The sequence below is a fragment of the Falco punctatus genome (assembly GCF_963210335.1).
Source record: "Falco punctatus genome assembly, chromosome: 6".
NCBI classification, from domain to species: domain Eukaryota; kingdom Metazoa; phylum Chordata; class Aves; order Falconiformes; family Falconidae; genus Falco; species Falco punctatus.
The window spans coordinates 38,735,260-38,760,022 of record NC_137585.1 but is presented as its reverse complement, the minus strand read 5'-3'; the positions used below and the strand labels follow the sequence as shown (position 1 = coordinate 38,760,022).

The 24,763-nt window shown below is 47.6% G+C and overlaps 2 protein-coding genes across 12 annotated transcripts in view; one reads left to right on the top strand and one right to left on the bottom strand.

Moving 5' to 3' along the window:
- CNOT4 (CCR4-NOT transcription complex subunit 4) overlaps positions 1-1,928 on the top strand; it is a 100,835-nt gene extending 98,907 nt beyond the window's left edge. For all 9 annotated transcript variants that reach the window (XM_080393257.1, XM_080393256.1, XM_080393259.1 and 6 more), the window contains one exon: positions 537-1,928. In XM_080393257.1, coding sequence (XP_080249383.1) covers positions 537-838 — 302 coding nt within the window. In that variant the 3' untranslated portion in view covers positions 839-1,928. The remainder of the gene's footprint in view (positions 1-536) is intronic.
- LOC308066244 (uncharacterized protein) lies at positions 911-24,608 on the bottom strand. 3 transcript variants are annotated; one of them, XM_080393292.1, is made up of 6 exons: positions 24,531-24,608; positions 16,401-23,787; positions 14,449-14,637; positions 11,812-11,947; positions 10,362-10,541; positions 911-10,035 (listed from the first exon to the last, which is right to left on the bottom strand). In XM_080393292.1, exons 2-6 carry the CDS (start codon positions 16,576-16,578, stop codon positions 9,795-9,797), a joined length of 924 nt encoding a protein of 307 aa, XP_080249418.1. In that variant the 5' UTR covers positions 16,579-23,787; positions 24,531-24,608; the 3' UTR covers positions 911-9,794. The 3 variants fall into 3 exon arrangements, with proteins under 3 accessions (XP_080249418.1, XP_080249417.1, XP_080249419.1); XM_080393291.1 differs by lacking the exon at positions 24,531-24,608 and having other exon boundaries at positions 16,401-24,016; XM_080393293.1 differs by lacking the exon at positions 24,531-24,608 and having other exon boundaries at positions 911-10,032; positions 16,401-24,016.
- Between the last annotated feature and the right edge of the window lie 155 nt (positions 24,609-24,763).

The window sequence follows — 24,763 nt, the reverse complement described above, 5'->3', positions numbered from 1 at the left end:
CGCTTATCTGTAGGGTCAACGTAGGTGTCCCTTCTGCCGGACAGCATGTCCGGTATGTGCGCCGCTGGTCCTGAGGCACTGAAGGCATTCACTGGACTTTGTTATTTAAAAAGGGACATACTCCACTTGTTTATAAAGCTCTCTTTTATAAGGCTGTCTGGTTGTGTTTCCCCATTAGGGAGGCTGAAGCATGATTCAGGTAGGCAGAGTAGGTGGTGAAGCATGCAGTGTGCTGGTAGTTTGGTGTGGCAAGGTCATGTCAGCAGGGATGCTGTCCTTGTGCAGGATGTTTGATAGAAAAATGTGTGGTCTACAAAGTGCTCTGAGGGGGAGCTTTCTTCTATCTGGTTTTAATGTTAAATGTTTTGCGGGCAGGGTAATTATACATTAATAATGTAAAATGCATTCTCTGTACAAACTAATCATGTTTTCTCACTGTTGCTTTTTGTTAGGTTAAATTGACGTCCTTCATGCTCGACTTAGTGCTTCTGCTCTGACTTGCCTGTATCCCTGTTTTGTTTCTCTTCTCTTCATAGGTATCCCAGCCTCCACAGGAAACAGTTTAGACACCCTTCAAGATGACAATCCTCCACATTGGCTAAAATCTCTTCAGGCCCTCACAGAGGTGGACGGCCCCAGTGCAGCACCATCACAGACGCACCACAGTAACCCCTTCGGCACACAGATCCCTCTGCACAGAGCCAGTTGGAATCCCTACTCTCCTCCTTCAAACCCCACCAGCTTCCATTCCCCACCTCCAGGCTTCCAGACAGCCTTCAGACCCCCCAGTAAAACCCCCACAGATCTACTACAGAGCTCAGCGCTGGATCGTCATTAGGAAAGGAGGAAAAAGAAAAAAAAGAAAAAGAAAACCCAAAACGTTAGAAATGCAGGAAGTGTCCCACCCTGACTCCTCCCCATGCCCACCTACTGTTCCCTGTCATATCTTTCTTTCTGAAGAATCCAGTTCCTGATCAAATCTCCCCCCCCAAATGCAATGCCATCACAGGGTCATGACCGTATCTTTCTGTTAAGTTTCTGCTGAGCCAGTGTTTGAAATACACTGTTTGAAATATTTTCTAACCATTCTAAAGAGGGGAAAAAAAAAGAGAGAGAGAAATCAAAATGCAGTCTCAATGCTTAAGGAGAATATTACTGTCTTACGTCTTTTGCACATGAGTATTTCTGCCTAGTGGAGATGTGTCAATCTGCAGTAGGGGAAAAAAATGCAATGCAGAATCAAATGCAGAAACATGAAAAAGGTATTTAATTTAAATGAAGTTACTGAACCTGTGGGACAAGCAGTGGCCTAGCGTTTATTTTGCATTCAGTGTGGCACTACACAGGGAAATTGCTATGTTGAGGTTTTTTTTGAGAAGGGGATTTTATTGTGTCAGTCAGTTTGACATGAAGTGTGTTGAAAGACAAAACACTTACAGCTATGAGTAACTGGCATGTTGCTAAAGAGTGGTTTAAAGAGGGGGGAATAAGATTTTTCTTTAATTTTGGCTTTAGATTTAAAGTAAACATTAATGTTTTAAAAGTATTCTCAGATTTAATACCTAGTGTATACATAATATAATTATAAGCAGCTGAAACACGAGTGGTATTTACTTCAGTCTTTCTGTCTCCTCTGTCAGTCTCTCTTTCTTTTTTTAAAAAAAACAGATTCACCTATTTAGGGCACTCTGGGATAGCACTGCATTGGGGCCACATGATCACCATCAGGAGCAACCTCTGACCTCTGCCTGCAGCTTTTACTTAACCCTGTAGTTTCTGGACGTTTGTGCAGTATTGAAAAGACAGAAAAAAGAAACAGATAAATAAACATGGTTATAACCTGACGCTAAAACTAAAACCAAGGAAATGTACCTCTTTCTTCAGAATTAAAACTAAAATCTTAAATAAAACAGAAAACTTGATGATGATTTTGTTTGCTTTTTGGTTTTTTTTTAACTTGGATTTTTGATTACTGCATCTGGTAAAACTGTATGTCATTGCATTTTTTTCCTGTTCATCTAAACTGGAGCTACTTTTCCGTGGAAATACTGCTTTGCATGATGACTTCTGTATTGAAAGGTGGAAAAAGCATACACGCTTTAAACTTTTAAAGGGATTGTGGTTTTACTCATGGCAATAGCTAGAGGCTGGCTGTCTCTAGGCTTTATTGGTATCATCTATTTAAATCTGAAGCATGAAAAACTTGTTTATACATTCTGAATTAAATGCCATGGCATTTGGGACAGGTAACTTGCAATAATGTGTCTGAAGGAGTGGCAGACAATTCTAGTCACCTGTCCCTGTTTCTGTCAGCATCCTCACTTAAAAATGTAAAAATAGTGTCACTGGGCAACAGGGGTTGAAGAGCTCTTTACACAGAGAAGGGCTCCAACAAGCTCTTGTACTTCCAGCCAGAGATACTTAAAACCAGGACTTGTAATTGGCATGCTGGATTGATGTAGCTCGTGAGGATGGCAGGAAGCCTGAAATCATAGAGATAACTATAGAGAAGAATTTCTCATCTGGTACGAGCTGTGTTGCTCAGGCTGTCTGCTCTCCTAAAATGTTTGCTGCTGGCAGGGGCAAGGAAGGGAATCCTCACTGCTGAGCTGTGGGCATCTATCAGGAGCAGGAGGGACTGGGAGGGGGAGCAAATCCTGAGTCAACCACTGGATAGGGGAGCCAGGCACTGAATTCTGTATAAAGTGACTCTGAAAGTCCTGCTTCGCAGAACATCACTTTCTGGCGACTGCTGGCTTTTGCTTGTTCTTTTACCTGTGTTGCTGTTCAGTGCTATATTTATCATCTGTGTTGAGGAGCTGCATGTGCTGTTGGGACAGGCAGCGTTGCTGTGGGTCAGTGGCATGTCCTGGTTGCCTGGGTGAATGCACACAGGCTTTGATGCCAGAACTCCACTGCAAAGCAGTGGGTTTTTGTCACCCAGCCAGCCCCTGCGCAATCCCCTGCTGTAGCTGGTGGAGGGGGAAGGAGAAGTGTCACCTGCTGGGACTGCAGGCTGGGAATGTCCTCTCCTGTGCCTGCTGCCACCCCGGCACTGGGGATGCAACCCAGCAGGAACAGCCTGCTGGAGGTGCTGGTGGAGATGTAATGGTGTGTGGGTTTTTTCTCTTCTCCAGTTGTTAGACATTTTTTGACCTTCTAACGTTTCTGTTGTAGAAGGGTGCCCTTCCTGACACTGAAAATAAGCAAGCCTCCCAAAGCAGCTGTACCTGCTTCCTGTGAACCACAGCAATTCCTGAAGCTGCCGCCTTCAGTTCTTGATTTGTCTCTTTGTTGCGCTTAAAGATGTATGGAGGCAAACCTGTGCCTTGGTCTGCTGCCTCTAGAAAATAGGCTTCAGCTGCTCAGGAGAGTGCTCATTTCATGCTGCCATGCAGCAGCTTGTGTGGTTGGCCTACAGACAAACTTTTGGTGTTCAGGAAAAAGTTTGCAACTACAATGATTTTTCTCTTTGTGATGCAGCCCCTGAAGAAAGACTTCTTGGTTGGTAACATTGGTGTTATAATATTAAAATATATCAGTTTTCAGATTGATGGGGGGGAGGGGGGCAGCTTCTGCCTCTTTTAACCTAGTTTTATCTACTGTTGGGCAGATTCCTGCATCCCCCCTAGTCGGGAAGCAAACTGGCATTGCGCTCTGTTCAACCACGTGGAGCTCAGTTAGCTTCTACTGAGGTTTTGTTGTTGATGGACTCTTCCTGCAATAAAAATTCTGAAGAGGAATCTTTACTGAAAGGAGAGCATCCGTGTGTCTGCTTTGTCCATGTGATCATCTCGGTGCATGGCCTGTTATACGTTGCGTGGACACTTGTGGCAATTCCTTGCATTAAGTGAAGACCAGTACTTGACTACAATGCTGGTGACCCAGGACTAGCAACACATTTGGTAGGTAGCGTCTGGTAGAGATTAAATTAGAGAGAGGACGGAGCAGACTCCTCCTCCAAAATGGGATATGAATGTGATGAGGGGAGGGAGGGAGTTGTTAGCCATGAATGCGTTGGTACAAGTACTTGTGCTGCATTTTCAAAAAATTCTCAGTTCAAGCATAGTAATTTGAGGGTCAGCAGTGTTGGACTGATACTAAGGGCTCCTGGGTGCTTTTTCCCCCCCTTTTTTAAATATCCAATAAGGGGATGCTATTTCTCTGGATTACATCGAGTGTAATGTCACCTTCTAGGTAAGGTGAAGAGCCATTGCAAAAAGTCCTTTTTCTTCCATAACTTTCAATTCCTACTTGCAAGTCAAGTGTGAGCAGGTATATGCCCTTATAAATGCAGTGTATTGACAGGGCTGATCTAACCATACTTAAAACACCATTGCCAACTTCTTGACAGTTTTTAATCATTAACTTAATTTTGTATTTGTTGGAGTTCCTGAACTGCAAACTGTTTTCTTTTCCTTCCACCCTAGACTCTGTGGTCTCAAAAGGTGTGTGGTTTTCGTGGGTTTTTTTCCTGAGATGCTCATTTAATTACAGGCATTCAAGATGTTGGATTTTGGGGAAGATGCAGTGTATTTGGGTTTTCTTGGGGGGAGTGGTGGTTTGGGTTTTTTTTGGTGGTGGCTTTGGGTTTTTTGGCAGTGTGGTTTGTTGGGGTTTTGGGGGTTCTGTTTTAGTTTGAGTATAACAGTTCAGTAGAGCTGGCCATGCTGCTGTGGAGAGATCTTTGCTTGAACAGCTTTTTTTTTTCTTCTGGGAGGAAAAGGGGACATACACCAATTTCATTTCTCACCCTTGCAGTTACTTGGGTGCTTCTTGTTTGTCCCCCTCCTCAGAGTGCATGGAAGTTGCCTTAAGTTGCAAAGGAGCTTATGTTTGCTGTTGGTCTCTGGCATACGTAAACCCATTGCGCAGCAGGTGCTGTGTTGGCTGGAACTACCTCTCTCTGGGGAAAGCTGCAAGTGCTGGAATAAAAACTTACTGGTCAGAACCGAGGTGTGTCAAGAAATGCCAAAAGGTAGCCCAGTGCTTGAAGGGTTAGGGGACTGGAGTTGTCACCAGCCTTACTCTAAGGGGGTTGTAGGTACTTATAACTTCTTGAGGGGAATGAACTCCTCTCCAGTCCAGCTGCCAGTGATGCGGATTTTCAGTGTGCACAGGGCAAATCATGTGAAGTGGTGTTTGACGTGAATCCATGCATTAAAGAGCAGTCGTTGCTTTACATCTTCCAGCAGCGTGCAGCTATATGGCTCGCTCTAGAAGTGCTTTCCACTTCACTGATTTATTATCATCTGTTGAAGCTGAATATGGATGTAGAAACTGTACTTGTGCTCCTTCCTCTTCACCCAAATCCCAGTATCTGTGTTTCCCTGTTTGGGGATGTTCCACTGGTGGGAAACGGCTCTCAGGTTCTCTTCTGCTTATGGCTGTGACTGTAAACAAACTTTCTCAAGAGGAAAAAGGTGAAGTCTCGTCATAGCTTTGGGTTACGGTGTAAGAAATGGTATGGTATCTGTATGCTCTGATCTACATGTGAGAGCAGTGTATACAGGCAGGATCTCGATCTTCCCTTCTTTCTGGGGTTTGCCTTTGCCCTGGCTTTACTGTTGTTAGGTTTATGTGGCAAAGTGAAGGCTTCCAAGATGGAAACAGCCAAATTAAGTTCTTGCCGTACAAGCGCAGGGAGCTAGAGCAACTTGCAGGGGTGCAGGAGTCCGAACTGCTGCATCGTGGAGGTTTGGGGTGAGCTGGGTGGTCCTGGCAGCAACGCCTTTGTTACCGGCTTTGCTGATGAAAAGCACTGGCTTAGGGTGGCCTGATGCAGTAACACCAGGTGTGGGAGTCATTTGAATGGAGATGGTGTCACTGTGGAGGAAAACAGTACAGAAGAGTCCTCGTTAGTCTAAAGCTGAGGGGAGAGTGAGCTGCCTGACCTGTGGTGGTGCCGAGCAGCCCATCTCCTGAAACAGAGACAAGGTGGAGTTTTTCCGTGGGATTCCGTCATTGCACAGTTACTGTTGCTTTCTCCTGTGAAGTCTTCCTAGATTGCTGTTTCTTTCCCCTAGTCCTCAGGAACTTGACCAATACTTCTCAATTTCAGAGATGCTCGGAGAGCAGGTGGGACTTGCTCAGCCCTCTCCTCTTTCCTACCAGCACAGTAACACTGCAAATGGTAGTCTAAAAAGCTTTGCTAGCAGAGGGTGGCCGTTCTTTTCAAGATGACAGTGAATCTCTTTGGAGTTTCATGCTTTAGCATTTGATGGTTATGGGTCCCCACATTAGCTTTGCCCAGATCCTCAGAGAGGGTCTGAAACCCCTTCTGTCAGTGCCAGCAATCCTAGGGGGCTGGTACACTGAGCTTCGCTGAAGAATTTAAAGTAGTGACCAAAACTTGGTTAGCTCTTTCTAGATAAACATGTGGGTTAAGGTTTCCAGTGTGGAGCGTGACGCTTAAAATCCTGTTTGGAAAAAAAAATGAGGGTGCTTGCTTTCTTTGTTCAGACATTTAAGTGGAAAATGACTGCTCATGAGGTTTGCTGGAGACAGCATCGGCAATGAGCTGGCCTGGCAGCTACCTCCGTTCCTCTTCAGATGGTTTCCTCCAGTTCCAGGGCCCACCTTTCTGTTGGATATTGCATGTATATAATTTAAATAAAGAAGAAATAGCAATATGATACATAAGATACTGCATTGGCTGTTGCATAAAACATTACAACTAAACCTCTTGAAGCTTCGGCTTTCCTGTAGGGAGGCCGAGATCTTAGACAGCTGGAAGCTCCCTTCCCTAGTGTGGAGAAAGCTGGAGCTTCTCCGATGGTCTGCAGGGGGGAAACAGTGAAGAGGGCAGCATCCCATGTGCTGCTCTGGTGAGGAAAGTCTGGGTAGATGGTGGCTCCAACAGGAGCCGTTGAGTAATGTGGTGACAATGTGTGGGATTATAGGCTTGTGAGGTTTGTTTCTTCCCATTTACAAATTCCTTGAAGCTTCTACATAGTTACCTTCCTCCTTCCTCCTTTGGCCAATAAATGCAAATGGTGCTTCTCATTGCCTTACTGATGGTGCTGATCTGGGGCAAAGCTGAGTGTGGCTCTTCACAACCTTAACTCTGTGACCTGCCATGCTGGTCCAGGGTGAGAAGGAACTGAGGCAAGGACTAAGGGGTCGGTAGGGGAACTCATGGTAGAGCTGGGCTTCCTGCCCTTAACCCATCTTTCTTCTGTTGGTTTCTGTCTCCTGCAAGCTTGAGGTGGCTTCTGAGGAAAACCTGGCTGTGCATCTTCCCACTGGAGGAACCTGGTTAAGTCTGCCAAGGCTTTGGGATCAGATTTGTGTGGTAGAAAACTTAACTTTGCACATAAAAAAAAGTCACAAAAACATTACCCCAAGGAAACTTTTCAGTTTTATCAAGTAAATAATTTTTAAAATAGCAGGTGCCTAAAATGCTTGTTTGAAGTTGACAGTTTTCTCTGTATGAAAAACTACTTTGTCAGGGGTTTTTTTTGAAAATGCTAACTTTTTGTTATGACAGTTCAAAATCAGCACCTTCCTGGACATGTTTGGCAAAAGATTTTTTACATCTAAAATGTGCGTCATTTCAGTTTGCAGTGAAAGCAGGTGTCAATCTCTAATCTTCTGTAGCAAAAAATCCCACTTTTTGTTTTAAAGCGTTGCTCAGATCCAAGGAACAGCAGACTCTGTCCCAAATGTTTGTAGGCTTCTGTGAACAACAACAACAAAAAATCTCCTTAGAGGGGAAATCGTAGTGAGGTTTTAGTTATTCCTTGAACACAACAAGGGAGAGGAACAGAGAAGGAATGGGATAGGACAAGTCTCATTCCCTTCCTCTTCTGGTTCTTTCCTTCTGGTGGTTTTTTTTCCTGATTTTTGTGTGTTAACAAGACAGCTCCTTCCTACATGAACAAGAAAATGGGGCAGTGCTGTTCCGAGGGCAGATCCTGGGCTGAATTCCTGGCCATGAAACCTGTTTTGGTGACACAGAAGTGGAAGTGCAGTCCACAGGTGTGGCACTGGTGGGCTGGTGAGAGCCCACAGCACTTGTCACGCTGTGTCCCAGTGCATGGCTGGCATGTCTGCAGGCAGAGTGCTGTGTCCACAGGTAGTCTGGGCAGTCTGGCAAGCATCTAGGAGGGGACTCAAGAACAGCTTGCCTTGAGGTGGGGTTGTTCCCCTCCCTGTGTTTTAGACTTGGCTGGAAAAAGAGGGAGGAGAAAAAGGTAAGGTTAGGATGTGAGCCTAAGGGAAGTGCAGGGCAGGTCCTGTTTTTCCTGTCACTTCTACAGCTTCGCTTGTCTTAGGCGAATGAAAGGTTTTTTCCTTCTCTGGTAAATGGCCACTGTGGGTGTTGTCATCTTTTGCAAGGGATCTGTAAAAGCTTTACCACCTGCTCGCTGCCCCATCAAACCCAGCTCCCAAACCAGAATTTCTGTAGCTTGATGATGTGAAAAGAAGACATAAGAAGGGAATGGGGAGAGATTCCTTTATTATCATCATTATAAATAGAAAAAACGGTGTCCCTAGCCCGCTTTCCAGGGAGAAGCAGCAGTGGTTCCCAGACATCCACTAGTAGGTCTTGCCTTATCACAAAAATGTGCTACCTTGCATCTTTTAAGGCTTCTTTCCTTGAAATGTGATGCAAATGTTGATAGAAATGAGGTCAGCAGACTAGCACTCCTAGCAGGATTGAGCATTGCAGTTTGCGTCCTTGAGCACTGGATGGCAGGTGATGCTGGGGATTCAGGTCCTGAGTGCTCGTTCTCACCGCCTGCCCCGTGCACAGCAGCTCCTGGGGCTGCCAGCACCTCTCCTGACTAAGGCCATAACGCCTCCCGAGATACAAACAGCATCTCCCTGCACACGTGATGCCATGTTACTCCACAGGCCCCGTGTGCCCAGGCTGTGTTGGCCATGCTACACAGACATAGGTCTGTCCTGTGGTGCAGGCAGGGGCTGAGGTGTCCTGAAGCTGCTGGGCCAGGCTCTGCATGCACTGCCTGGAACGTGGCCCTGTATTTCCACCCAGGAAATCATGAACAGAAATATGGGTGCCATTGCTTTCTGAACGCAAATGGTGGCACTTGAGCTAGCTCTTCTAGTGCTGCTGTAGGTCCCGATACACCTGTCGTGGATTTCTAGTACAGGAGAGAAGGGATGAAAAACCCCAGGGTTTTTGTGGTTTTGTGTGTTTGTTTTCATATGTACTAGGTCCTTTGTATTAAAGATAAATTTAGGTTTTCCTCTTGACTGGCTATCTTTGCATGCTTGTCACTGCATCTTACAAGTCTAAGGTTGTTTAGAAATGGGAGTATATGCTGAGTTCTGAACAGCAACAAAAAACCCCCTTTAAATCTCAGCCTGCATTCAAGTGCAGTGAATTGTAAGTGCTTCCAATTATCCAACGACATAGATTCCTTGTTCCTGGTAACTAGCTGTCTTCACTTCCCACCTTTAAAAGAGCCCTAAACAGAAAATCAGACTCTTGTGTTCAAAACCTGAAAGTCTGCACGTGCTCAGCCTGTAGGTTAAGCTGGAGCTGCTCAGAATTTGCTTTATGCATCTTACCAAAATGATCAATTAAGAAGCTTGTAACCTAGGAACTCTTCTTTGAAATGTGCACTTCTGGACAGGGCGGGGAAATAAGAGGCTTTTCTGATACAATCCTTTTAACATGAAGTGTCAAATTTTCTCCATTTGAAAACCCAGGTGCAGTGATTGGCTCTTGTGAAATTCTTTCCTGAGCTCTGCAGAGTTTTGAGGAATTGATGGTATTAAAAGAAAAAAGGAAAAAAAAAATATCTGAATGGCAGTTTAGATTTTCAGACCAGTCTCCCGAACTTGTTGAAGAGCTTGTGTTCCTCATAGCTTCTGCAGTAGAGGGGGAGCCGGTCCCTGGGGAGGTCAGCACCGCAGGGCATGGCAGGCAGCAGTACGTTGTGTGGTGGCAGGCTGGGCAGGGCGGTGATGGGTGGCGTGCCGGGTGGTAACACCAGCTGGGGCAAGACCGGTGCATCAGGGTGCCAGTTCTGCTGGGACAGCTTTGGCAGGTTTTCAGGGCTACTGGTAAAGGCAAGAAGGAGAGTGGGTAGTAAGAGGGGCTGCAGTGCTGATGGGAGCCTGCAGCCCACCCAGGCAATGCTGAGGCAGGGCACAGGTGAGCCCTGGTCCTCTGGCTCACCTCCCCCTTGGAAAAGAGCAGGTGCAAGGGTTTCATTGCTGTTAGGCACTATGTGCGGAGCAGATAAGAGGGTGAGGCAGGGGATTGACTGCACAGGTGATGTGGGCTTTTACATCTGGCTGCTCCTGTTTCCAGGTGGTCTGGGAGCAGCTGCTGCCCCTTCGTGAGGAGCTGGGGGGGCAGAGCCAGTGCTGGGGCTGAACGGTACCTTTGGAAAGCCAGGTTGTTGCATCCTGCAAATGCCCCTGGGAACACAGAGCTGGAGAGGGCCGAGAGGTGGTAATCCCGCCGGTGGTAGTGCTTCAGTCTCCCAAAAGCATTTCTCCTCCTCTCGGGGGTGGAGGGGTCACATTTCCATCCTCCTCTGACCTTCCTCCTGTGCTGCTGCCTGCAAGGTGGAAAAGAGAAGTGTCCGTGTGGATGCTTTCTTTACACTTTGTGGGCTGCCTGGTTTTATTTCGCTCCCCAGAAAGACTTGGCATGTTTGTATCTTAAACCAGTGTTGTCACCCAGCGGTTTTGACCCCCTTCCCTCCACTCCCAGAGGAAAGCATCGAAGCTGTTTCAGCCCTGCAGAAAAGGGGCACGAGCATGGTACCATCCAGCCTGGGGAAGAGCAGGCCGGCGGGGAGAAGTGGGGCTGGTGCCTACTAAGAGGTTGAAATGTTATCCCCTGCAGGGTTGTTTTTTTTTTACTCCTTGCCGTTGTGCACTTCTGATAATAAGGAATTAGGTTCTTGGTTAAAGCTGCATCCCTAGTGTCCTGGTTTCAGCTTGGACAGAGTTATTTTTTCTTCTTGGCAGTTGGCGCAGTGCTGCGTTTTGGATTTGGTGTGAGAACAATGTTGATGGCACACTGATGGTTTTAGTAGTTGCTGGGTAATGTTCATACTAAGTCAAGGACTTTTTGGTTTCTTGGGTCCTGCCAGGGAAAGGGCTGGAGAGGCACAGGACATTGGGAGGGGACACAGCCGGGACAGCTGATCTGAATGAGCCAAAGAAGTGTGCCATACTATCATGAACATCAGGACATCATGCTCAGTATACAGACTGGGGGGGAGGGGGTTTGGCTGGAGCTGGCCAGTCACTGCTGGGGGACTGGTTGGGCATCGGTCAGCGGGCGGTGAGCAGTTGTATTGTGCATCACTTGGGTTTTTTCCCCTTCCCTTTTGGATTTTATTCCTCTCTTTCTCTCTCCTTGTCATTATTGTTATTTTGTTTAATTTTATTTAAATTATTAGTTTGTTCTATCTCAGCCCTTGAATTTTACCTTTTTCCCAGATTCTCCTCCCCATCCCACTGGTAGGGGGATAGTGACCTAGCGGCTGTGTGGTACTTAGTTGCTGCCTGGGCTTAAACCATGCCACCTGGGTGGGCTCCTGCACGGTCCCTGTCGCTGTGACGATCCCTTGCTCAGGTTCCCTTCACTGGCAAAACCCAAAATGTCTTGCTGGACTGTAGGCCGGGAAAACAGGGATGTGCTGCTGCAAAGATGCAGCTCTGTGAGCATGGTGCTGGCCGGCGGAACCCTGCTCCCAGTCCTTCCCCAAAGGGGATGCTCCCTCCTTTCCCCACGCTGGGCTGACTTAGCCTCAGGAAAGGGATATTCCCTCACCACCACCGCACCCCCCAAACCCCCTCCCCCGCCTCTGTACTCACCCCCCGCGGCTCCTTCTCGCCCTATCCCGCCAGCAGCACACGGCGAAGGAGACAGACAGTGCCAGGATCACTGCTCCGCTCAGCAACGAAGCGGCCACCGCAACGCGAGAGCCGGTACCCGAGGGATGCGGGGCGGCTGCGGGGCACAGCGGGGTAATGCTGAGCGGGGGCCGGGGCGCCCGCGGTTGCGGGCGTTGCGGCCCGCCCCCCCCGGCCCTATACAGGTAATCCAAACTAAGAACCATTTAAAAAATCAGTGGTGAACGTGGGTGTTGCTATGCCAGCTCAATAAACCAGAAAGTCGGGGGCGAGGGGGAGGAAATCAGATTAAAAGTAAATCTTTTCTTCAGCTACTCAAAATAATGACATGGGACAGAAAGCATAGCACATGCCACATTTTCCACGTGTCTTGTATAAAGCACGAAGGCAGAAAAAATTAAGCCCCCAGTAACAAAACAAAACAACAACAACAAAAAAGTGTTGACTTGTTGGGATGTTTCTTGGTTTGGTTTTGGGTTTTTTGTTGTTTTTTTGTTTATGTTTTGTTTTGTTTGTTATATATATCTGGATTTTTTATATATATCGAACATGTGTTTTTGCTTAACTGTTCGGGGGGGGCGAAGAAAAGAAGTCAGTTGAAAAGGAAAACAAGTTAATTTGGTTGGAAAAGGGAAAAGGAGTTCATTTAGGTGGGAAAAGGAGTTAGTAAAAGAAAAAGTTAAAAAGCTGTAAGTGTATGTAAGTATGAGTGTTTGAAAGAAATACGGGCTTGTGAAATTAAAAAAATAATAATTGGAAACTTTAATGGATGTAATTATAGATTGGTTTGGGTTGGAAAGGAACTTTAAAGGTCATCTAATCCAAGCCCCCTGCAATAAGCAGGGACATCTTCAAATAGTCCAGGTTGCTCAGAGCCCTGTCCAGCCTGGCCTTGAATCTCCCCAGGGATGGGGCGTCCACAGCTTCTCTGGGCAACCTGTGCCAGTGTTTCACCAACCTTATCATAAAAAATAGCCATTTTCTTGAGTGGGTGTACGGTTCATCCGAATGTATGTTCCCTACCTGCCTTAAGACTGATGTCTGGAAAGAGCAGATGAATTACATCCTGACCAAACCATAAAGGGAACCTAAATCATGTTTGCAATGTAGATGTCTAAAGTCAGGGAAGTGGCTCCCATCCTAAGGGCAAAATAACATGAAATAATTCGCTAATGTCTGCAAAAATGGTATGTTTAGGTTTTCAAAGTAATGAAATACACAGATTCAACCCCCCAACCTTAGGATCTTTGCGAAGTAACAAAACAGACTTCTGAAAGTACGGAGATTTGCTTTTTGTTTCAAAGGGAACAAGCGCGTGGGGACTTTTTTTCCTCAAAACTGTCTTAAAACCTCTTTATTTTGGGGAACCCAAGGTGTGATTTAAAGTTCGGAGGTTTTGGTTTTGGTTCACCCGAGTTGTTTCTGCAGCAGGCACAAACTGCAGCCTCCGTTTAGGGCTGAGAAGACAAGGTTTGCTAATGAGCTTTACGAATGCTTCACTACAGGAGTACCTGTAACATATTGCAACAAAGTTCATTGCTTTTATTTTGCTGTGTTTACTTTCACAAAAGATACTGACTGTTATCATCAGGTTTTACAGTGCTGAATTGGTGTAAATTGCTTTACGTCTGGTTTCATTTTTAAAGGACAAGCTGCGGGGGTGCTTTTGAGCAGAAGCACCTGCAGGGATGTCTTATGGTTGAAGCACTTTGGTTTCTGATTTGACCTTCTTGAGATGCTACCTTTTGAAAATGGATTTGCTTATCTTAAGCAAGTGAAAGAGAAGCAGCAGAAGCACGTAGCAGACATTTTCCATTTCAAACTCTTTTTAGCCAGCTGCTGCACCACAGGTTTGCCCGTAAACGGTTTCTGAAATGGCCCCAGGTCTTTGATTCTCAGTGTCCAGCACTAGCAATATAATTCATACGTAGGCTATATAGCATTCACAACTTCTGTGGTTTTGCTTGCCGCTGCAAAAATATATAACTTTCTTGAGGGCAATTTTTCTGAAATGATTTTATGTATGCACACAATGTGTGGTGCCCGAGAGAAAGCTTTTAAAGCAATAAACATTGTGCCTTCGATGTTAAACCATTTGTTCTCAATGAGCTCATACCACAAAAAAAGTGAGGGCAGTTTGCAACTGGCACATGCTCTGCATGAGCTTTCATAAACAGCACGTGCTGGGTTATTGCCAAGTTCAGCTTTGCTCCTGCTGAAAGCTTTTGGCTGGCTGTGCCCCGGAGTCCCTGTGCTTGGTACCCGGAGTCGGGCGTCAGGCAGTACCAGGTTCTGACCCAACTTGGTGACTTCTGTACCAATTACTGGGAACAAGAGAAGGCCTGGTTATCTGCTGAGCCCCTGCCAGGTGAATTCACCCTTTGGCAGCCCCCCCTGTCTTATGCAGCTCATGAAACACTGCTGCAGGGACCCTGCTGAAGCATGGCATTTCACCCGTGCTGATGACCACCAACCAGGTCAAGCCGGACCTCTGCTGTCCCCTTTTGGGGTGGCTGCAGCACCCCACCTCCTCCCCAGCACCCCACCGAGACCCTATAAGTGAGCGCAGGGGCTGGGTCACACCTGTGGGCTCCTTACCCTGGCAGTGGGGAGGGGGGTGGCTCCAGGACGAAGCGCTCTCCCGGCGGAGGCAGAAGAGTCTCTCACTGCCCACCAGCTGGTACCCCTCCTGGCACCAGTACACGAGGACTGAGCCCAAGGAGACACCCGAGCCTCTGTCCACGTAGTAGTATCCGTAGCGGGGTGGGGGGAGAGTCGTGCATGGTGCTGGGAGAGAAAGGGGAGACAGTAAGTGCAGGCGGTGACAAAGCCCCTGTTGGTGATGCTTCTGAAAAGGCTGCCTGGCCCCAGTGTCACTCCTGTGTGTCCTGCAAGTCTCTGAATTTTTATTTTTTTTTTTTTTTTTTTGTGAAATCCTAAAGGAGAGACGTAGAGAAGTCTAGTGACTTTACCTGTCTTCTAGTTGCAAACTCTGTGATGTGAGCACCCACTGAACAGCAGAAGTGGGACTGAAAAGGTACAGGATGGGGACAGCATGCAGAGAGCAACCCTTAGGAGGGAAAGAAAGGGGACAGGCATTTTTTAATACCACAATATTGGAACCCAAAGCAATAAACGTACTACTCTATGCTATAAAGAGATACTTCTTCCATCTCAGCCTTTAATTTTTTTTCCTAGTTTGTTACTCAAGACTATTCAAAGCTACTCAGTTGTCCTGCTTAGATAATCCTTTCTGTGTTACACGCTTTGCATCTTTAGTGCTGTCCCTGTTCTAGCTTGCTAGTACCTGGTGAAAGCTGGGAGTGAGGCAGGCTTCAAAAGGGATGCCAGTCTGACTGTGTGCTTGCAAGAAAAGCCTTGATATACTAACACAAGGCCAAGAAAATATGGATCGGTGAATTCTTATGTAACAGATATCACAGGTACCAATATTCTGAATTAAAGGAAAATACTCTGATCAATTCTAATTAAGTCAAGCTTAAAACCTGCAGGCAGAAATGTGCTTTATCTAGCTTAGGGGGAACTTTTGGAGGAAATTCTGAGTGCAGCAGTGAAGCTAATGTGAGAGAGAGGTTTGGTTTGCCTCTGCTTTTGCTGAGATGATGTAGGTTTCTCCTCCAGAGGGGCTGACAAGAAACGAGTCAGGCTGAGTAAGATGAGACTTTCTCCAGGTGCAGCAATACTGTTAACAGGTAGTGGAGATGTCTGTACCAGTAAATTCAGTGGTGCCAGGGAGGCTGCCTGGTTGCCTGGACTGGATCTGTTGTACAGTTAAATTGCCCAGCACTGGCTAGCACCTTCCTCAACAACCCCTTGTCATGATGTGGAGATAAGGTGGTCCAGGGACTGTTCCCAACAGGCGTTTTGGAAACAATGTATAGTTCATAAAAGTTTGGGAAGATGAAGGGTTCAATAGTATGGCATGGGCTGCTCCATGCCACTGCCTGCACATAGAGGCAGGTGGGCTGCCTGCCCCAGGCAGCCAGTCACCCAACATCAGTCCCAGCACTGTGTCGGACTTGCCAGGGAACAGCATGTGCTTTGCTCTAGGAAGTGGATTAAAAAAAAGTAATCACCCTCAGCATTTAGAGATTATTTGTGCTTTTAAAAAATCTCCATCCTCATTTCTTCCCAAGGGTACCAGCTCAGCCCCTAGAGACAGGGGTGTGTTTAGTGTGCCCACACCCTGGGCAGGCAGCTAGTCCATCATGATACACATAGAGGTTAACATGGAGGAGGAGTTTACTCTCAAAGGAAGATAGTCAAGCATTAAATTTCCTCCCAGTGTCTAGCAACTTGGCATCTGATGCAACACATTTCTCCCAGATCACAGAAGCAGCTGCAGCTATGGGGACCACACAAAGCCCTGCAGCCCTTACGTATGCCCTCGGCATGCCTCCACGCACGCTGGAAGAAGCACCGCCATGCTATCATCAACACGTCCCCACACCCTTCCCCCTGTGTGCCTGCATGGTGGGGCCCCGAGCAGCCCCGCAGAGGGAGAGACAGGCAATTGCTCACTCCAGTACCTGAGATGTTGCTGTGCACGTAGGTCCCGTTGGCAACATTTCTGGGCAGCCCCTTTCTGACATGTCCTGCCCCGGGTGAGGCGGTCCAGGGTCCAGCAGCATCACTCCAGGCAAAGCTCAGACAGCTCCAGGGCAGCAGGCAAAGGGCAATGCATTTCCCGAACCTTTGTCCCGTCATGGTTTGGGGAAAGGTTTGGGGAAACACAGCATTATCGGCTGCCCAGACGTCCCAAGTGCCTGTGGTTTCCCTTTGCTTCTCGGCAGGAGTCAGCTGGGCTCTTAGGGCATTAAGCCTTCAGCAGCAAAGCTAGCAGCCGCTCTCCCCCTGGGGCTTGTCTTTCCTCTGTGTCGGTGCAAACCCCGTGTCTTTGCTCCTAGTGCTGCCAGCCCTGCTCTGGCCGCTTGGCTGAGTGACTCCAAAGCCCTGCAGAGAAACCAGGCGTGGGAAAGGGATGAGAAGCAGCAAGCACTTGGGATCCATCTTTTACAGCCGAGACTGGCTGTCACCATCTCTCCAAGTGCTGGAGTTGCACATCGGGCATCCTCCTCCCCTACCTGCTGAAATCCATGCTCAAGCTTGCTGCTGAGAATCTTGAGCTGAAGACCCTCCCATGCTTGTCTCTTCCCTCCCACCAGAGCCTAGATCTGGTTTTCTGTAAACTGCAGCAGAGCAGGATATGAACCATAGGAATCAAAAGGGTTTCATAACAGCAGCTCCACCAGCTTTGCTGCTGCAGAAACTGCAGAGAAATCTGTTTTCCCTTTTCCTTGGGGTTCCCTCTGCGTGGCATCTTTCTACCTGTCACTCCAGACCCTGATGTTTTCTGGTGTTTTATAGCTGGAGGAGCTGTAGTGTAGTGACCAGCTCTTCCCCCCTGGGATGTAGGGTGCTTTTACCTGCCCCTACCTGCCTGGCCCCTTGTGTGCAGCCAGGAGGAGGTGAGATGCCCCACATTGCCTGAGGACTTGAGACCAAGATGTTTTGGAGCAGGCAATGCGGGTGTGCTGAGGCTTTCCCCAGCAGCCAGTACTCAGGCTGTGCAGTTTTTGGAGCATTCCCTGCTGTGGCTATCTTCTCCCCTCCTTTCACACCCTGGAGCTCCCTTTGCCCTGTGGGTATCCTTTGCCCTTCCTGTCCTGCATCCTTGCCTGTCCTGGGACAATCTAGGACTTGTTGCAGGTGTAAGTGTTAAAGCCCAGGTTGTTATTCATTAATAGCCTCGGCACAAATACAGCAGTCTTGGCAGCTGGGTGTGAGGACATTTGCAATTGGCAGGGAGATGCTCTGACTCCGTGGGTTGGTTTTTGTTTGCCTCTCTTTTTAGACCTGTGGCTTGTAGCTGCAGCCAATGTGCTTGGCTGAGCATGGCTGCCCAAGTGGGTCTGTGTGACCAAAACGTTGCCTTGGATGTGTGGGCAGCTCCTGTTCGTAAAACCAAACAGTGGTCTTATGGCCTCGGTGTGATTTACTGCAGCACACAAAGGGGAAATAAAAATGACAGATGGAATCAAGCCCCTGTCTGATCCCATCCCATCCTGGGGATGCAGCCGAGGGGTCTGTGGCAAGGAGGGGAGCTGTAGGGCCAGGCAGTGGCTGGACCTTGTTTGTGGTCCCTCCCTGGCACCGGGACACCCTCTTGCTCACATCCAGAGCAGCTCAGCAGTGCTCCAGCCCTCCTTGCACTTGTAGAGAAGTTTCTTGTTACCTCTATAGGCCTTTTGACCTCGGAACACCTTAATCCTACTCTGTTTGTCCATCCATCTCCCAGACACTCCTATTTGGTTTTGGCTGTGCTAGTACCTCTCTGGGCTTCTCTCCAGGGGATTTACTTGCTTTCTCAGGACAACCTGTTTCAACCTCTCATGACTTATAATGATCTTGCTCAGAAACTACTTTAATTTCTTCTCTTTCTTGGTTAATCCTTCTTAAACAGCAAGCTTTCCTTGGTTCCCCTTGGAGAGTGGGCCGAGGAGGCGGGGTTCTCCCCAGCTCAGCGAATATTGCTAGTTTCTTGTTTTGGTTTGGTTTTTTTCCTTTCCCCTTCTGACCGCAGGGATTTTGCTGTTTGTTTGTACAATGAAGGTGAGCTTCGAAGCAGGCTGGGCTGTATGGGAGTGTAACACTGACAGCAGAGGAGCCGGCCTCGGGGCATGCCCTGGGAGCAAACACAGTCATCTCCCAGCAGCCCGGAGCTGGGGATGCGATCCCATCTGGTCAGATGGGACCGACCCTGAACTGGCATCTCTGCTGAGCCTGAGGTCAGTGCGTGTGTACCTTCTCCTGCCAGGGCTTACAAGGTGGCCCCACTGCCACTGATGACTGGAGGACAGTGGGAAATGCCACAGACCGTGCCCTCCGTGTCCTGTGTGTGTGTCCCCTGCCCTCCAGATGTGTCTTGTTCCTAAACAGCTGGGAATGAGCATGTGCTGCAAGAGTGGCCTTCAGCACAGGGCCGGTGGCAGTAAGTCTCATCACATGTGCTGGGGAATGAAAGGGCTCAGCAAAACCCCAGGGACACAATAACCACGCTTGAGCTTGTGCTCAAAATGCTGAGTAGATGACATGGATTATTCCTTCGCTAATGCTCTTAAGTGCTGTTCCTGGGGCTGAGGGAGATAAAGGGGCTTATTATTGCAAAATCAATATCCTGCTGGGGTGGGATTTCAACACCGTTCCCTATTCCCTGCTTTCTGGTGGCAGCTGTCTGTGCAGAGCTGGGCACCAGGCTGTGCAGGCAGGGGGTGACCCTGGGCTCAGGAGAGGAGGCATGCCCATGCCCTGGCTCAGTAACCCCTTTTTTTTTGTGGGGAAGGCACAAAGGAAGGCAGAACTAGCAGAGGAGCTGGCATGGCCAAGGGGCTGCAGCTCTCCTAGCTCGAAGGCCTTGGCTGGGGGCTTCCACCTTCCCAGCAGATCACCTGTGGGTGACATCCTTCAAGGGCTGCTTCTCCGCCATAGAAGCTTGCAAGGCAAAGCTCAGCTGACAGCTTTCAAAGCTGTTTCACACCTGCACTCAAATCTCCTTGCTGGCTGATGTGGATCCATTTAGCGATAAAGTTTTGCTGAGCCACAGTGGCATTTCCCCCTACCTTCTGCCCCCTTTGAACCTTTTAAATACATTCTCTGCAAAAGTGCCCTTCTCACACGCTCCCACCCACATGAGTATCACCCTGCCCTGGACCATTTTCTCCTCCAGCCCCTGCTCTACTGCTTCAAAGCTGGCATGCCGGCTCTGCTCAGCTGCTGGGGCTCTCCTGTCTCCTGTCCCACAGCCTCACCAAGCCAGGGTTTCCGGGCCCTGGGGATGGTGCATGGCCAGCCTCCACCTTGTCTCACCCTGTGCCCTGCTTCCCCTCGTGCTGGTGCGCCCGGCCAAAGAAAACAGCATCTCCCTTCCCATGGCACAGGCAGCCAAGCAGAAGTGTGTTGGCATCAACATGGCACCATGACACTTAGGAGATTGCTCCTTTAATCTCCTGTAGTTTTTTTTTCATCCTGACATGGCCCACATCCTCATACCATTCTCCTGGGTTTGGCACAGCCCCTGTCAGCTCTGCAGTTTGTTATTGGGCTGCTTTGACAGCAAAAAACACCAGCCCCAGAGAAGTACAAGTGCTTTTCTTCCACCTCATGACATGAAAGGGTCTCCAGAGGAGCGCAGGTGAACTGCAAGGGTAAGCAGAAAGGCTACATGGTGCTCTGCTTTGCGGGCTTTCAATCGCAACACGCGTGATGGTTTGGCCCACGTGAGGGCTGGGCATGGCTGGCAGGAGCAGTCCTGCATGGAGAAGCGCTCGTCTCCTGGGACTGACATGCTCCCCTGGCAGCACTAGGATTCAGGACCTGTACCCAGGGCTGTGGTGCACCTGGATGAACAGCGATAGGAGGAAAGAAGAAGGGACTGAGTCGGGGACACTTGCTGGGAGAGTTGGGCCACTGTAGGGGTCTTGCCAGAAAAGTCAGGGGACCTTTTTCGTTGCACCCAGCTGAGCAGGTGTTGCTGTCTGATTGCAGCCTGTGCAATACCCTGGGACACTTACTTTTGCTTACCTGGGGAACTGGCAACACGCATGTAGGTGTGTACCCCAGTGCCTCAGTCCTTTTTACATGTCAGGTCATTTGGAGGAGAAAAGGTGACCAAGAGATGTGGCAGTGGGAAGGTCAAGCACACAGCTAATCCTGTCTAGGACTCTGCACTCAATTTCTTGCTGTGCCATAGAGATCCTGGCGCAAAAATAGAAAGCAATGATCCCTTATTTAATTTCCCTTATTTAAGGGAATTTACTTTGGTCATGTTTATTTCCTTGTTGTATTTTAATCAAACATTCTTGCAGGTCGACTTCATTGTATACTCTGAGAACGTTGCAGTGTGTTGCATTGATTGCTCTTAAGTGAAGAGATCTATTTTGTGTGTGCGTGCTTTGGCAGGCCAAGACTCAAAGCACTGGGCTTGCCCAGGTCCACTAGTAAGCAGTGCAGAGCTCTTCTTCAGAAGCCAAATTTCCGCTATGGAACCCACAAGTACTAATGTCAAGTCAGTGACCATGGATGATCCTCTTTGTTTGCAGAAGGTTCTGCAGACAGAAGGACATAGAGGTACTTTGTGACTAACTTACTCACCGCGAGTCACTTGCTTAGCTCTCTTGCTAGTCCATCTTTCATGCAAACCAGCCAGGGCTAGCTCTGTGGAAGAACAAACTGTTCTTCCAAAAGATGATTCTAGGGTTTTTTGGTGCAAAGTCTCCCTGTTATGCCTCTTCTATACTGCACTGCTTTTATTTCATAGCCCTGAGTTGCCTCTAAACCCACCGTTCCCCAGCTCCGCTAGCTGGGCCCCAGTGCCGCAGGTCTGTGAGAGCACAGTGGATGAACCTGCCCTCCCAGCAAGGGGTTTGGTGTGACTCACCGAGCCTGCACCTCCCAGGGCTGTGCCTGTACAGCCTCAGGTGGAGAGACCCCTCCCACTCAACTTCAGACATCTTCATACATGCCCGTCACACTTGGTTGTTTCAAAGTTTGGGAAAGAATAAGGACTTGCTTTATCTAGCCTATCTAGGACTCCTATTTTAAGATGCAGTGGAAGTTTTAGAGGTGCCCACTGAATGCAAAGGAAGCTCATGTCTCAGTGCCTGCACTGCAGGTGGGTGAAGCTGGTGGGAGGACTCTCAGTCACCAAACCTGCCTGTAGCTGTTGGCAGTGGATGGATCTGCCAGCACGTTCACATTTGTCACCACCCAGATTTTTTGGGGATAGCACATGGCAGGGACTTGCCACATCTATATTAACCAGTAAGGCCTTGGAAATTGCTATGCTGGTGTCACCCCACCTGCAATTAGGTGAGGACATCTAAGGAGCGCAGGAAGCTTCTTGGTCATGGAGCTGATTAGGGACAGTTCAGGTTTGCATCTGAGGGTGGCATTGTAAGTTGATCCGTTATGGAATATGCCCTGAGAAAAACTTTGATTTTCAGGCAGGAATGTAGCATAACAGACAAAATGACCCTGTCAGAAGAGTCATGATACAGATGGTCCAGGCTCTCCTTGTGGGTACAGGAGACCTGGGGTTGAGCCTGAAGATTTGAACTTGGTCTCCTGTGTCCCCAAGCTTTTCCTTGATTAGTTGCTTGTAACAGTCAGTTGGCTGCTTCTGCCCTCAGGGGCATGAACTGAGACAGCCTTTGCTGACATGAGCAGCTGGCCAGGTAGCTTGACTGATAGCAGCCGACACACCAGACACACAAGTCTAAAGGGAATCAGTATTATACTTTCCTTTGTTTTCTTTCTTAACACATCATTAATAACTTGAACAGGTGGATACCTGCCCATTTATTCCTAAAAGCCATTCATGCAATGATTAGGCTGTCATCAATAACCAGTAATTGACAACATTACCACTTAAGCATGCATCTTTGCTAATGGAATAATTCCTTGTTTTGAAAAACCTCACCATTTATTAATTAATTGCTAATCCTGTTGTATATATGCAACATTTACATGCACACAGAGACTTCCTACTTGCTTTTCTTATTTCCAATGCCAAGACATTCCAGGCCAGGGCATTTCACATGGACTCCATAAATTTCTACTTCGACATGTACATTGTGCTATTTCGTAATCTTCTTCTAGATTCAAGATTACAGCACTAACCTTTTGTTGGCCAGAGGCTGATACTGTTAAACTTTTCATTCCTAATAGGCCTACTCTGATATCTGGGCTTTTGGCTATGTAGGACTTCTGTCCTGTGGTTTTTGTGAAAACCTGCAATCTCTTGGTACTCTTAAAGTGCATTTTTTTGCACTGCAGAATTTCCCAGAATGGCAGAATTATTTTCTGCCCAACTTTTTTGAGAAAAGGAATTGTTGTTAATCTGTTGTTATTATTATTATTATTCTTGTTGTTGTTATTATTACTTTGTTCTTCTCATCCTGTTCACTTAGTACTCTTTCCATGGGCAATTTTACATGCTAGTCTAGATGACACAGGTGATGTTATGCACCTGCACCTTTGGGTGTTACCCAAGTTTATACAACCAAAGAGGAGAAGAAACCCTGGTTATTGAACGCCTGGGTCTCATCTAAAAACAAAGTTATGGCAGGACTGAGGAGTCATTGAACAGATACTGGACTGAAATTATGAGGATGAGTTTTCTGATGAGAGGTCTCATAAAAATCTAGTGGGAAGGCAGACTAGCCCCAGAGGAATATCGCGCCATGGCTTGACAAAAAAATTCTACAAGAGAGATTGTGAGGCACAGAGAGTGGCTGATTCATGCAGTGGAGTAGGGTTAATGGAGGATATCAGAACAGACAGATTTGGATGGCTGCTTGGAGATCTGCACTGTATCCACTGAGAAATGCAAGCAGGAATGTACCTTCAAAAAGGAACAAATAAATCCAATGCTCCTGTTGCAATGCCTTGCGATGGTACACCTTCTCTGGACACTGCCGGTATGTACAATGAAACAGTAAATATCCAGTGAACCACAGCCATGCAGTGCACTGGATAACAAGAGATGAGTAAGTCTGTACAATAGGGGGGTTTTGTGTTGCTCCCTCTGTGCTGGGAATTAGTAGAGCTGAGGGTGAAGGTGCCCAGGGTAGTTTGACCAGGAAGAGAGTTCTTGTTTACAGCGTGCAGAAAAAAAGTGGCCTTCTGCCAAGATTAGTGGGCCTGGAAATGCACCCCCTGAAGCTAAAAATACAGGAAGATTCCTATATGATGGGTCTTCAGAGAGGAGATATAGCAAAGCCATGAACATCTGTTGATTTTGGTGCCTTAACATTTAGCTGTCCAGCTGCTCGTAGCATCACTGATGGCGTTTAGGGAAAGGTTGTCTCATCCTGTAATGCAGTCCTGGTCTGAAGAGAAGGTCTGAGGATACCAAAGCTTTACAATAGAAACAGAGAGCAGAGTTTATTTCAGTTACGCTGCTTTCTGCGTGGAAACCAGGTGAAGTTCCCAATGGGCGGTCAGTGGGCGTAAGTGACAGCATGCCCCTCTCCACAGCGGCTCTCTGCAGCCCTTGGTCTGGGAAGTTCACTGCTTCGGGGAAGCCATGAAACTGAAGAGATGCTCCATCTGAGGAGGGCTGGGGTGAGGTGATTAGGACTGCTTGATGGGGTGATTAGGACTGCTTGATGGGGCGTTAAACACTGTTTGCTACTTATTAAGAGGAGGGTAACTGTATTTCAGGCCATCAGATGATCACCATTCAGCTAGGATTCTGAGCTGAATGGAGATAATCAGATGACCTGGAACAGTCCTTTTTCAAGCTTATGTCTTTTATACCTCCCTGGTGTCATGTTCTGATGACTTGATCATTGGTTGCTGCCTTAAATAGGTTCCTGGTAAAATCCTCATTCTTTTCATGTTATAATAGGATTATCACACAAGATGATGGTGTTTGTACCTAAGCCAAAATACACAGCAGTTTACATGCAGAATAAGTGAAACCATCTAGAGACAATTTTCTAAAAATCACCACAAAGCTCTTCAAACCGACCCAACCCACATGGAAAATGTAAGTTGCCAAGTTCCTGTTGAATCAATAATGAAGCAACAAGTTTCAAGGCTGTCCCAGAAAAAGCCGGAAACGTCTCACATCTCTGATGCCCCCTCAGCATCCTTACCTATGGGAGAAGTTTTTTTTACTGCCATCAGTCACAGATTCACACAGTTCAGGGAAGGGCTGCTTTCCAGTTAGGTTTGAATGCCGGTCCTCTAATCAGCTGGAGAAAGAGAGTCACTTATATAAGCCAAGGGAAAGGAAGTGCTGCTGCGATACAGCTCACATGAATAACTAGGACTGAGTGCTGGTTGACTCCCGGGGTCCAGCTTCTGCATCTTCTCATGCTGCTCCTTT